Genomic DNA, 13,246 nt, shown 5'->3' on the forward strand with positions numbered 1-13,246 from the left:
ATTCCAAATTGGGCCCCAAAAAAAAAAAAAAAAAAAAAATCAGACATGTCCTAATAGGCCACACACCATGGTTGAATGTGGGCCAAATGAGCAGCACTCTCTATTGTCCCTCCAGCAATGGATCCCTGATCCGTGGGGGTTCAGTCTGACAAAGCCACGGTCTAACCACCTGGCTGTAGAATCCCTGGTCCTCGTCGTCATCTCTACACTTTCTGAAGCTAGGAAGTTGACTTCTCGCAAAGTGTTCTATTGCACCTGGAAGTCATACTTTATTTGGTGTGAACGACATAGGCTTCCTCCCTGCCAATACTTGATTGGGCATGTCTTGGCCTCTCTCCATTCAGGAGAGCATGTCTCACCTTAGGTACCATCAAGGGTCAAATTTCCGCATTGGTTATTCACTTTCAAAAGCCTTTTGTCTCGCACTTCCTTGTGAAGCTCTATGTACAGAGAGCTGCCCCAGATGCTACCCGGTGACACCATGGGATCTCAACCTTGTTGAGGCCTCCTCTTGAACTAATTTTAAGATATTTATTTGGCTGATCTCTCACAAGGCTGCCCTTCTTGTGGTTCTTAGTACCACTAGGTGGGTTTCCAATCTGGTGGCTTTTTCCTGCAAGGAACCATTTCTAGCGTTACACAGGGATAAGGTTCTAGAGGCCTTACACCTTCTTTCTACCCAAGTCTGTCTTCCACCTTTTTTTATTTAGAACATTGTCCTCCTTTTTCTTTGTCCTGCTCTGAAGCACCCCAAGGAGCTTTCTTCCCATTGTTTAGATGTGGTGTGAGTAATGAGGTTTTGCTTCTTGGCTTTAACTTCCTTCCAGCAATCAAATCACCTCTTTGTTCTTCCTGAAAGCTTCTTAATCTACATAGGTCAGTGGATCATACAGGTCTTTGTTCAAGCCTAAACATCGAATCATAAGATTCCACCTCTACTTGTCAGGGCACACTTGGCTAGATCAGTTAGTGCTTCTTGGGCCTTCTAGCACTAGGCATTTAGTTCTCAAATTTGCAAGGCTTGCTACCTGGTTCTCCATTCACATGTTTGCTAAGTTTTACCAGGTGGATGTTCAGGCCTCCTCTGATGCCAGGTCACAAGGTTGCTTCAGGCTGCTTCCTGTGTTGGGGTATTTAATCCCCCCTTCTACAGCTCTAACTGATTTTGCCAGTTTGCTCTACTCCAAGTTAAAAAAATTTACAGGAATTCAAAAATCCTGTTTTATACAGCAGATATGTTTAGTTAGATGAGAGGTCTGATAAATATTCATGCTTAAATCGTCTCTCCATGAAATACACTGGGTGCTAAATAGCACACTTTTATTCAATAAATGCTCAATAAAATGTAACCTACACTCAGTGGTTCAGTGCTTCAGAAAACAAGAAATCCATGGCCCTTGTTTCAGAAATGTGTAGTTAAAGTTGCTATTAAAGGATGTTCTATCAACGTCTTGATGAAACCAATACTAAAACACAGGAGTTACAATTTTACTGTCCATATGTTCTTCAGGATCATGTGCAACAGGAAATACACAACTACATTTTCCCACGGAGTGTTTATGTATTCCCATACTCTTGTGTGAACAGCCACTACTTCTGTGGTCCAGTGAGCCTGCTGCTTTAAAACATTTAGCACTTATACCAATATTTTAAGCTTTGCCTTTAAATACTTTGTATACATAACATACAGTATTTATTATATTCCAGTTTTGGAAAACTTCCAAATTTCTAGCAAATGGTTTAATTGTGTGAAAATAGATATTTAATTTAAGCATATTTTACATTGCTGGACAGCTGCACAAGCAGATGTGTTTTTTAGGTTTCGATAGTGGTCTCAAGTGATCTTCAGGATGTTTGCTTTGGCTCTTCGATTTGCTTGGATGTATGGGAAGTAAAAATTATATTTTCCTATATGTGAAAATGATGTGCGTGGGCTTTTTCCTTCCCTGATTATCTCACAGAATTTTATTAGTTGACATTTGATGATGCGAAAGAAGTCCCATCTTACTTTTCAATAATAAAATAATGAAAACCTTAGAAAATGTATTTGATATTATGTTTTCGTAATCGGTAGATAAAAGACAAGTGCTTAAAGAACAACCTTTCCTGGAACTGATAGTTTAATTTCGTGTGGTTGCAACCAAGTTGAAATATTATATTGGCTTCCTTTTGTCTTTCTGAGACTCCTGCAATAAGCTATCCCTACAGGGAGTGTGCTCCAGACGTTAAAAAAAAAATGTGTAGTCTTGCACTTCCCAAATGTATAATAAACAAGAATAAACCAAGAATTGGGAAGCCTGCCTGCAATAGAGTGACACCTTTTTGTTATGGCCCCGTGAGATCAGGCAGAGACACAAACCACAGCAGGGAGTTTGTCATTAAAGCCTGTTTCCTGGGAACAAAAATCCCCTCACAGTTTGGCTGCTTGCTAGGGGACCTGGGAAAAGCACTTTTATTTACCTGATCCTTGCTCCAAGACTGGCACCCACAGCCTCAAACCCAAAACCCGCACACACACCCTACACCAGTGGTCGAAGGGCCATTAACATCACGTGCAATGAACAGCCCATAGCACTAATTATATCTAAAGATGCCAAGGGACAGTTCACAAGCAAGATGGTAGGGGAAAACCAAGAGAGCACCAACAGCCCGGGGGGATATTAGATCAGTTAAGTAAAAGGCCTTTAGGCAGGTACCCTAGAAGTAAACTAACAATTAACTCTTGCAGTCCATGGGGCAGCCCATTGCAAGAGTTATTTTTCCGCCACGAGATTGGTTTTAAAGTTAAAACATGGTGGGTGATTCAGTCCACTAGTGCCTATTCAAACTTACTCAAACTTGAAATCTCAGTTTAGTTGACCTACAGATATCAATACAATGGTGTGCTGGTTATATCGTCTGCCCAACATACATTGGAAGTTGCAAGAAATAGTCTGTGCTCTTTTCTTTTGTATAGATTATTATTGTAATGCAGAGTTGGTGTATACAAGGCAGCCTATACTGGTGGCACCTTCAGCCAAGGCTGAGGGAGAAGCTGCTTGCTAACATTCGTAAACTACATTAAACATTTTCCAAGTACATTACAATGTATAAGTAATTGTTTTTTCTATTTCTGTCTTCCCAGGCAAGCATATACCTGCAAGAAACAGAGCCATGGTATGCAGGCCGAGTGTATGCTAGGTATTGGAAGCATTACAGTCAAGGAATGCAGTGGCTGTACAGGCATAAGAGAGCATACAGAATGGCTGTGGCATCTCTCTATTATCCTCCCTGGTACCTGGCTGAAATCCCTCAGGCTGGTCGCTATGCTGATTGGGAAGGGGAATCCTCTCCTCCAAGCACCTACACAGGCTCTCAAAAACAGTCACACAGGCCACGTCCATGTCTAAAGGTATCTTCTTCAAAAGACAAGGAATCTGATATGGAGCAGGAAGCTGCTGCATCAACTGATTCTGATGAAGGTGGAATAGAATGTGACATGAGCAACATGGAGATCACAGAAGAGCTACGCCAATATTTTGCACAAACCGAGAAACACAGGGAGGAACTAAGTGAGTATAACTCTTTATATATCAGTTAGTAAATACTATTAATATATAGTAAAATACAATAGGAATACATTTTCCTTATATTCGTACTGGTCACGTTTAGAGATGATCACAATTTTGCTCTTTTGGCAATTTGCCTCAACCACTCCTGCAATCTGATTCCATTTTTTTATAGAAAATAAATGTGTGGTCTCCTTAACAAGAGAAAAACGGCACACAAGGCATGTAGACTAGTATTCCTGCAAAAGGGCCACAATCATATAGGCCCCTACTATGCCAAAGCCCACTCACAGGCACCAGTCAGTTGCCTTAAAATAGATCTATAGCACACACTTTTGATTATGAAATTATTAAAAAGCAGGATTTTTTTTGTGCTGTTTGTGTCCCATTTGATAGATTTTTCCTTTTTTGTTTCTGTCCCAAACATACAACAGGAAACCTCTCAAAAGTGAGGGAATTTCCACTCTTTGTTGACCTCGGAAAAGGTGTCCCCATTGAAAGATTTCCACTCGCCTCCTGTTCTGATGTCAACCATAATGTGATGTCACATTCTCACATAATTCATTCCCACAGCTACCTCATGTATCATTTCCCCCTCCTCTTTTAGATTGTAAGCCCTCAGGGGCAGGGCCCTCCTTACCATCTTGTCTTGAATTGTATTGTAACTGTTATGTCTTCCTTATATTGTAAAGCGCTGCGCAAACTGTTGGCGCTATATAAATACTATGTAATAATAATAATCTTTTGGGTTTCCAATAACATGACAGCGGTCACCGGGACGAATTTATAGAGGATGAATATTCCCCAAGGAGGCACAGATAGCAATACAAACCTAAGAGACCCTAACTGTTCCCTATTCCTATCCAAAACAAAAAAGAAAGTTATGGCTATAGGTACAACTTAAGTGGAGGACACTACAGAATGATGGTTTCCTGGCCCTAGCTAAGGGGTCCCCTTGGACCTCTTACTAAAGGGTAACTGTGGTCAAACTTTAAAACCTTCTAGGCATTTCACCATTTGTAACTTTTTTTTTAAATTTTTTTTAACCTACTCTTATTAATCTGAACAATTTGAAAACCTACGTTTTGAAGAATCCCACACATTTTACTTCCATTCATGCATATACACCACGCTCTGTTAATATGCACTGCTGTCACCGTTTCACAGAACCTGCCTTCTGTACTACAGAGGTGCTCAGGAGGAGGAGTTTCAGGAGGCAGTCGGTGCATGAAATGTCACACACCTGACATCATCATTGCTTTCAGGGACCAGGGTACTCTGTGATATGCAGTAATCGAAAGTAAACCAAAGGATTAATCGGAGGAAAAGCAGCAAAGCATTCAGGCAAATCCAGTAAGATAGTCAGTCAGCAGATAGGCAGCTCACAAACCATGGAGATTTTAAAAGTAACTTTCATTTATAAAAAGTAGTTATTGTTTGGTCATCTGCCTGCATCTGCCATCCATCCATTTCCAGGTCTCCTCCTGTCTAAAATTTCCCTCATCTGTTCACTGACTCCTATGTGAAATCATAGTAACTGATTGTTGGAAATTCCCATGATTTACTTCCACACTTTAATTGTTAAATGCATTGTTAGGTCTTAAATAACATTGAAATAATCTGGGGTGTTTGTTTCTCTTTATGTACACTGCTTGGCAACTCTGAATTACAGCTTGTTATTAACCAAGATATGTAAAATGTGAAAGGCATTCAGATTTTCTTATATTTGTGGCTTTGTATGGCTGCATTTTCCCATTTGGCTGATAAATCGGTTGCATCAGAATCAGCTGTCCAAAGTCTCCTTTGTACAGTAAAAAGAGTGATAGGAAAATAGTTGATATAATTGCATGTAGGAATGATATGGAGTGATATATGTGAACACTAGGGATGCACAGATACTTTTCGAGTACCAGTGCAGATACTTGGCATTTTCATGAGAACTACAAGGGTTGCAGCTGGGATCTAGCTCTGGCACTCCACCACTGTCCTAAAATCATTAGTCTGTATTGTTTTAGAAAAACTGTCACATGACAATAAACAAAAATGTATCAGTACTCGTACTTGTAAGTACTCGGCAAGTACCAGTACTCGTACTCGCAAAACTGGTATCTGTGCATCCCTTTATATTTATAAAAACATAATCGTACATTAAAACAGAGATGTACAAATCCCAGGAGCTCCGTGTGCGCCTTTACACATGACGCTACCTCCTAATTTTTGAATTTTTCTCTAGTGTAGTCTTGGGGCTCATAAGTATCGGTACTTGTACTGTACTTGGTATCTGTGCAACCCTAGTGAACACCATCCTGATTTCGTTTATTCCTTTTTACTTACGTTCATATTTCATTTTCACACATCTATATATTTCCATCTGGTTGATCTGAATATGGGATATTCTTATGCTTCAATATTGGCTCCGTTTTCTTCCATGTTCACAGATTTGTTTAGGTTTTATTATAGATTGACGTGATCATGTAAAATAACCTTGCAGCACTCCAAAAGAGAGAACCTAAAGTATGCCCTGTTTCTGTAGTGCAGAGAGAAAGTAGCGTAGTGTGTTCTTGATAGAGCTTGTGCTTTATGGCATCCCATTTACTTTGCCTAAGAGATGATCATGCTCCGCTTCGCTAAAAACATTGCAATCCCACACTTCAAAGTTTCCATAACAACAGAACAGAGTGCTTAGAAAGGCTCCTTTGACGGGACTCAATAGGGCCTCCAAGTAGGAGAGAGCTGGAAGCTCCAAAGGAACAAAAGGGAGAAGAACACAGTCTGAAATTGATTCACAGCTTTCTAAATGTGTACCCTTCTTTTTTTTTTTTGAACCTTAAAGTAGAGCATATATTGTTTAAAATTAAGCTTCCACTTCCACTATAAGGCTGAGCTCTGCTATAATGTAAACGTCAATTGTTGGTTTTCATGCAAAATTCTTCCTTTGGAAGGTTACAGTAGTCACTGTGTGTTCCCTTTTTTAGAGAGTGACTTTCTTGAAACCAAATCAATCCTATTCAGATGCTCTCCAAGTCAAATGTTCAACAGCTGCCTGCTTGCTCAGCTGTTCAGATGGTCAAATATAAAATAAAATTGACAATGTTGTGTATGTATGTAACCGAATTAGTCTTCAGTATTTAATTGGGTAGATATTAGTGGCGTGTTGGATCTAAGAGTATGCACAAGTTCTCTAGTCTCAAAAGGCAACTCTTTGTCATCAAGAGTATCCCATGAGTCCCTGGAAAAAATCCAGAAAACAATATTGTGAAGAGTGATAACGCCACAACCATATACTGTGTTTCCCCAAAAATAAGACACTGTCTTATATTTTTTTTGGCTCCAAAAAACACACTAGGTCTTATTTTCGGGGTAGGTCTTTTGTTGTAAATTTAAAAAAAAATCCACACTTATTCATGTACAACAGTCTACATGTATTCATGTACAAAAATATGGTGATCAGGGAAATCAGGGGTGCTGTACCTTTCCAAGAGCAATTTGCTAACCAATCGCTCGCCAGAATGAGCAAAGCGCACTTTCACTATCCCTCACAGGCTGAGTGCATTTGGTATCACTCCGCCTGTGACAGGAGCCGGCGCTATAGAGGAGGCATCGGCTTATGCGGCTCTGCGCCCTCCAGTGCTGCCTTGCTTCCTCTAGCGCTGGCTTCGTTGGCACCGCTGATTCTCTCCTGCCTTTTCCCGTGGCTCTTCAAGTTCCTCCTTATGCCACCACCGGCCCTGGGAATGGTCATAACTATGTATTATTTTCGGGGTAGGTGTTATATTTTAGCAATTCCCAAAAATAGTACTAGGTGTTATTTTCGGGGAAACAGGGTAGTTATTCCACTATAACTTAATAAATCCTAACACAAAGTCTGTAGAAAATAACCAACTTGTTTCAGGGGCTCACTATTTCCCATTCATCAGGACTGGTGATCCAACAATGAAGATCCTTGTTTAGGAACTTTCTGTGATAAGGTGACAGCTTCTTCCAGGTAATATTGATGACCAGCACTTTTGGTATAATGGCAAGTAAGGCTAGGAGCAAACAGATGGATCCCTAGAAAGATTTTTTTCATGGCAGGATAACAGGTCCTGATGAGGGGGAATTTGTGAGCCCATGGATAACACGTTGACTATTTTCTGTGAACTTTGTTACAAGATTAATAATGTTAGTCAGTTTTTTTCAGTATTGGTAGTGATCAAACACTGAAAGTATTAAAGTTGTGTCTTCGCCAAACAAAAAAAAGCATTGTGAGATTCCTTTCTTCGATATGCAGAACTAGATCATTTGTTCTTATAAATGTGGATGCATACAGACCAGAACCATTTTTGGCGTGAGGTGCGCATCTTATTTCAAATGACACATCGGTCAAGGTCTCACCTTACCTTGTAGCCAAAACTGCGTTTAGTCTTCCCAAAAGTGATATTTCAGCTTTGTTGGAAAATTTAAAACTGCACTTTGGGCAAACAGCCAAACACAGATAAAAAACATTCATGGGTGCTGTTTGCCTGCCAAAGGATTGTATTTCTGTCGATCCAGTCCTGAGATTTACATTTGCAATTAAGAACACTTACAGGTCTTTTTTCCTTTCCGCATCCTGGGACTGGACATTAAACGGAGAAACATCACACTGCATTATCTCTTAACACTGCTCCATGCCCCTATAAGTATGTTCCTACATGACCACTCCAGCGTAACTGGTTTTCACCATATGCTGCTTCTCCCTCTCAATATGCTGTTAAGGGACTGGAAGAGGCTAATACCCAATAAAATTCAGCTACTTGCACTGTTTGCATTAAAAACCATGAGCTGGGAATAGCTATTAACTTATCAAAGGTATTGTAGCTTTGGAATTCATTCATATCTGGCATGAACTTTCCGAGTACTAATGTGTATTCCATCATGTGTTATCTGTTCAGGCTTAAAGGAAGAGGGGGAGGATAACTACTGCTTTTTCCAATGACAATAGACAATTTTAGCAATTTATGGCTTTTTGTTAAAGTACTGTAAAAGAGCTCATATAGATATAATATTCCTTCCTAATGTATTTGCAGATTATGCTACCCGGTCATAGATTCAGGGGTGGGCTGCGCAAGATATGCCTGTGAATCCTGCATAAGTAAACTTTAATATATTACTGTATGTGCAATCACTAGTAGCATGTCAGAAGGATTAAACTGAATATAGCAATTGTTTTGGCATAGTCTATTGTTAACTCCCATCATAACTCTAGGGAGCTGAGATTTCCTTTTTCTTGGATCATACCTAATTGGACTTGGTGTATGGTCACACACAGAGAAAGGATCACATTTCTGTTTATATACTTTTATGCTGCGTTTAAGGACAAATAGTACATTTCCTCTTTTGAGAGACCTGGCTAAAGATCCATTATCTTCTCTTCCTAAGATTGTGACAAGTCTTGATTCATGTTCATTGGCTTGTTCATCTAACTGCTATTAGCACTTGAATCAAGGCTTTGATACATATCTTATCTATGCATTTCTATGCCACTTATTATTATTCAGGATTTATATAGCACCAACAGTTTGTGCAGCGCTTTACAATATAAGGAAGACATTACAATCACAAGACAAGATGGTAAGGAGGGCCTTACTTTCTTCTCGGCTGTTAAAATACATCTAAAATCTCATATCCGCTTTATTATATTAAAAAGGAACTTCACTCTTCCAATGCAAATCTCATTCCTCTTCCCACTTACCTTTTTGGTGCTTTTGTTATGCTGTAATAATATACCTACAAGCCTATAGGGTTCAGTGTTGTCTTCTTGCCCTGCTGTCCTGTCCCATGCCACATTCTTTTTTTGTTTACATCATGGAGAGCCAGCTGTCTCTTCTTGGATCTTGCAGTCACCCACCTTTCAAAGTATTGCTCATCCACATACAGAAATCTGGCGCCATGTCCACTTTTCATACTGTTCTATGAATGGAGGATAGTAATGCCTCCTGGGATAGCAACATTACATATTCCATGAGGAATTTCTTTTCACCAATCATAGAACAATATGTAAAGAAACATGATGTCAGATTTCTGCACATGTGCCGGTCTGGTGCCTCCTTTCTTTACTTCCCCCATTCTATGTGGGTGGGGGGTGTCAATTACACACATGGGCTCAGGAAAGTGGTTTAAATGACACTGGCTGTCTTTCAACCCGCAAGACTAGTGCAATTTAGTAGCAGAAAGGAATTATTGAGCAGGACAGCTCCAGGCTGATGGTGAGCATTGCAGCAGATACAGCAATTTTTTTTTTCTCTGTAATTTTGTTGGGTTCTTATTTAAAATGCTTCCATTTAATGATCTTCAGGTAGAATTGTTTGTTACGTTCTTAAAGTAGGTGTCAATTCTAAATTGTGTCATGAACAAAACATTTGGAGCTGGCATCAGATGAAAGGTCATTTATTTCAAAGTACACTGACCTTTGCTGTCCATGTGATCTGCACCACCCCTTAAAGTGGAGGAAAAGGCTACCCAATAACGTACCTATTTAATGCTTTCACTTTGCTCTGCTCCTCTCTGCCTACATTTTGTAATTACTTTCAAAACACACTTTTTTTTTCCTGTCTTTTTCTATGTGGCCCCTCCCTCTCTTCCCCTGTTCAATAACCATGGGAGCTGTGGACACCAGCAGGATGATGTAACTGCTACAGGGGATTCAACACTGTTGTCAAACCCTTCACAATACAGAGAAGTACCAGAGCTTTCCAGTCACATGACCACGTAGAACAAATTTAAAGAAACACTATTTAGAAAGCAGTTTATTAAATGTAGGCAGAGAGGGTCAGAGCCAAGGGGAATTCTCATTAAACAGGTATGTTATTGCTTTATTTGCTCTGTGAACCTGCCTGTCTGTATGCTGACTATATTTACCTGCAGTAAGTAAAAACAATCAAGTAAAGCAACGTACAAAGGAAACGGCATCATTAAGGTGTATGTGGCTATTCATGTGAATTATTGACGCCCTAATCTGAAAATGTGGCCCTTTTTGTTGTTGTGTTTATACTGCTTTGTGTGTAGTGAGATGACTTATTAGTGGTTACATGGAACAATATTTTTTTGTTTTTGTAGACCTGTGTTTAGGACAGGACTCCGAGGTCTGTTCCCATAGCCTCTGTGCTGGAGTTATGTATACTGTGACCACATTTCTATTGGTCTTATTATTCTTCCCGAGAGGAAGGATGGTGTTCTGTTTCATAAAACAGCAGACATACTTGGATGCTTCATAATGCGATTGCCACCTACTCACTGCTTATTGTTTCAGCTTTGTCTTATTTCATCTTATGAGGTCTTTTGCTAACTGTTTGTCTTCCTGAAAGCTATCTTTTTTACAGAATTAATTGTATCCAAGCTGCTTCTATAACTGTATGAATGATTAAGAAAAATGTAAAGTCCCTTTTTTAACGGGAGCGTCTTTTTATCAGCAAATTTCTCTTGTCGTTATTATGTGCCACAAGGATTTTTTTTAATGCTATTTTACGCTTTTAAATAATATATGTGTTGATATCTAAAAGCTGCTGGGACTTCTAACACTTGCGTAGAGGCACTGCTCTGGGCAACACAGGTCCAACTCTTCATTATTGCATACTGACACCTTTGCCCTTTATGTTAGTTTATTTCATGGATGGGATAACACATTTATTTTAGAACTTTCTAGTAGCATCAGCATGGGCACAAGGTTGCTTTTAAACATGGGTTTTGCAACCAGTGCCGTCATGTCACAAATGTTTCTACACATTTCACTCTTTTAAAGTCCTTGCTTCTGTAAATGTAGAACCCCTGAAATATACCATATCTGTTCTGTTTATGATCAACACATGTTTAAAAAAGAGCAGCTTCATTTTTTCCACTTGATGCTTTCTTTTTTCCAACCTGGCACTCGCAATGCAAGAGATTTTGCACATTCCCATATCCCACCTCCCACTTCCCCCTCATCGCCCTTTTGTATGCTTAAGCTGTGCATCTGCTGCCATCAACCAGGGAAACTGTGACTCAAGGCAGGAATCATAAAATCCAGGGGCTTCACACCCATAAATTGTGAATTCTGAGTGGACAGCTTTTCTGCATTACAAGGTACAGAGCGTGTGATGGTTCTGGGACTAGATTGGCCGTCTGTCTTCTAAACTATATTCTAGAAAGTCTTGTATACAACATCATTTATCATAATACGTTTTAGTGACTGCAGTTTTTACTGAAAGGAAAGAAAAAAAAAAGTTTTAGCTTGGTCATGTTTACAATAATGGTACAGCACTTTACGATCTGCTAGTAAGCCTTGCAACCTAATCTCCACACCATTGGGAGGAAGCTAATGTTTGTGATGGAACATCTACAAAACTACAGCAGTCACTCCACACAGTCAGATCCTTGTGACAGAATAAAACTCAAGACCCCAGACCCATAGATATAACATGACCCACTAAGCCATTGTCCTTGGGAGCATCCCCATGGGAATAGACCTTGGATTCTTTTATTGTTGAACTGTGGGATTGGAAGTAGATGTGAAAGTATAAAGACACTGGATCTTGGCTCACCTGACTCTTTTATGATGTTCATTACTATATCTGCACACCTAACTTTTTTTTCTTTTTTTTTTACATGTGTCATTTCAGAGAGGCAGCAGCAGCTGGAGGCAGAAATGCATGAACAGTATGTAGATGCAGGTCATGACCTCCACATCCCCACAAAACGATCCACACAACCTCCTTCTGAGCGGCCCGGAGAAAGGCGCAGAATAGAGATGAAGAAACTTTATGGAGAGGATGCAGCTAAAATCCAAGGAATGGAAACTGCCATACAGCTCAATTTTGACAGACGGTGCGATAAGAAACAGCCCAAGTACTGGCCAATCATCCCATTAAAGTTATAATCCTATAGACTACGATCAGAACACTTATGTAATGTTATTGTCAGACACTGCAGCTGTATCAACATGTGCATTTAACCAAGTGACTTATGTTTTCCATCAGTTACCTCTACATCATTATAGCAATAGCTAAATGCACTTATGAACTGTATAGTTTCAACAAATAAAGTATGATGGTTTTTTTTATATTATTCCTGCCTGTTCAGGATTTTATATATAAACCTAGCTTGCATATTATTGATTTTTCTCACCGTGTAATAACAAAATAAAGGAAAAAAAGAATTTATCAGAATTTCTAGCATGCAGAGTTTAAGAGGATTTCCACTTTTAGGATACAAGAGTGGTTATGTCAGTGGTGGAGATTTTACTTGGGACAGTCCCCTGTTGTCCTTTACTTTGGTACAGGGGCAGACTGGCAATTGCCCCCCGGGCCTCTCTGGTGCCTGTAAAAACGGCCGCCAGCACAGCGGCAATCTCCCCTCTCGGCCGCTTGGATCCTGCAGAGAAGAGGCTCTTCAGCTGCCTGTGATAAGCCCGTGTAGTGCTCGAGCTTCTCGGCAGCTGCCTCCAGCTGCATTACTGACCGCTGCACGGCGTTACATGCTGACCGCTGCACTGCGTTACATGCTGGACTGCATTACTGACTGCGTTACATGCTGACTGCTGCACTGCGTTACATGCTGACTGCTGCACTACATTACATACTGACTGCGTTACATGCTGACTGCTGCACTGCGTTACATGCTGACTGCTGCACTGTGTTTCATGCTGGCTGCTGCACTGCATTACATGCTGACTGGAGCACTATGTTACTGACAGCTGCACTTTG

General features: G+C 40.1%; 1 protein-coding gene across 1 annotated transcript in view; it reads left to right on the forward strand.

Annotated features, from left to right (window-relative positions):
• Positions 1-12,682, forward strand: part of GEMIN8 (gem nuclear organelle associated protein 8) — a 14,758-nt gene extending 2,076 nt beyond the window's left edge. The window contains exons 2-3 of the mRNA XM_018565194.1: positions 3,125-3,551; positions 12,164-12,682. Coding sequence (XP_018420696.1) covers positions 3,125-3,551; positions 12,164-12,420 — 684 coding nt within the window. The 3' untranslated portion in view covers positions 12,421-12,682. The remainder of the gene's footprint in view (positions 1-3,124; positions 3,552-12,163) is intronic.
• The last annotated feature ends 564 nt before the right edge of the window (positions 12,683-13,246 follow it).

This window comes from Nanorana parkeri, unplaced genomic scaffold (assembly GCF_000935625.1).
Source record: "Nanorana parkeri isolate BGI_ZX_2015 unplaced genomic scaffold, ASM93562v1 scaffold821, whole genome shotgun sequence".
NCBI classification, from domain to species: domain Eukaryota; kingdom Metazoa; phylum Chordata; class Amphibia; order Anura; family Dicroglossidae; genus Nanorana; species Nanorana parkeri.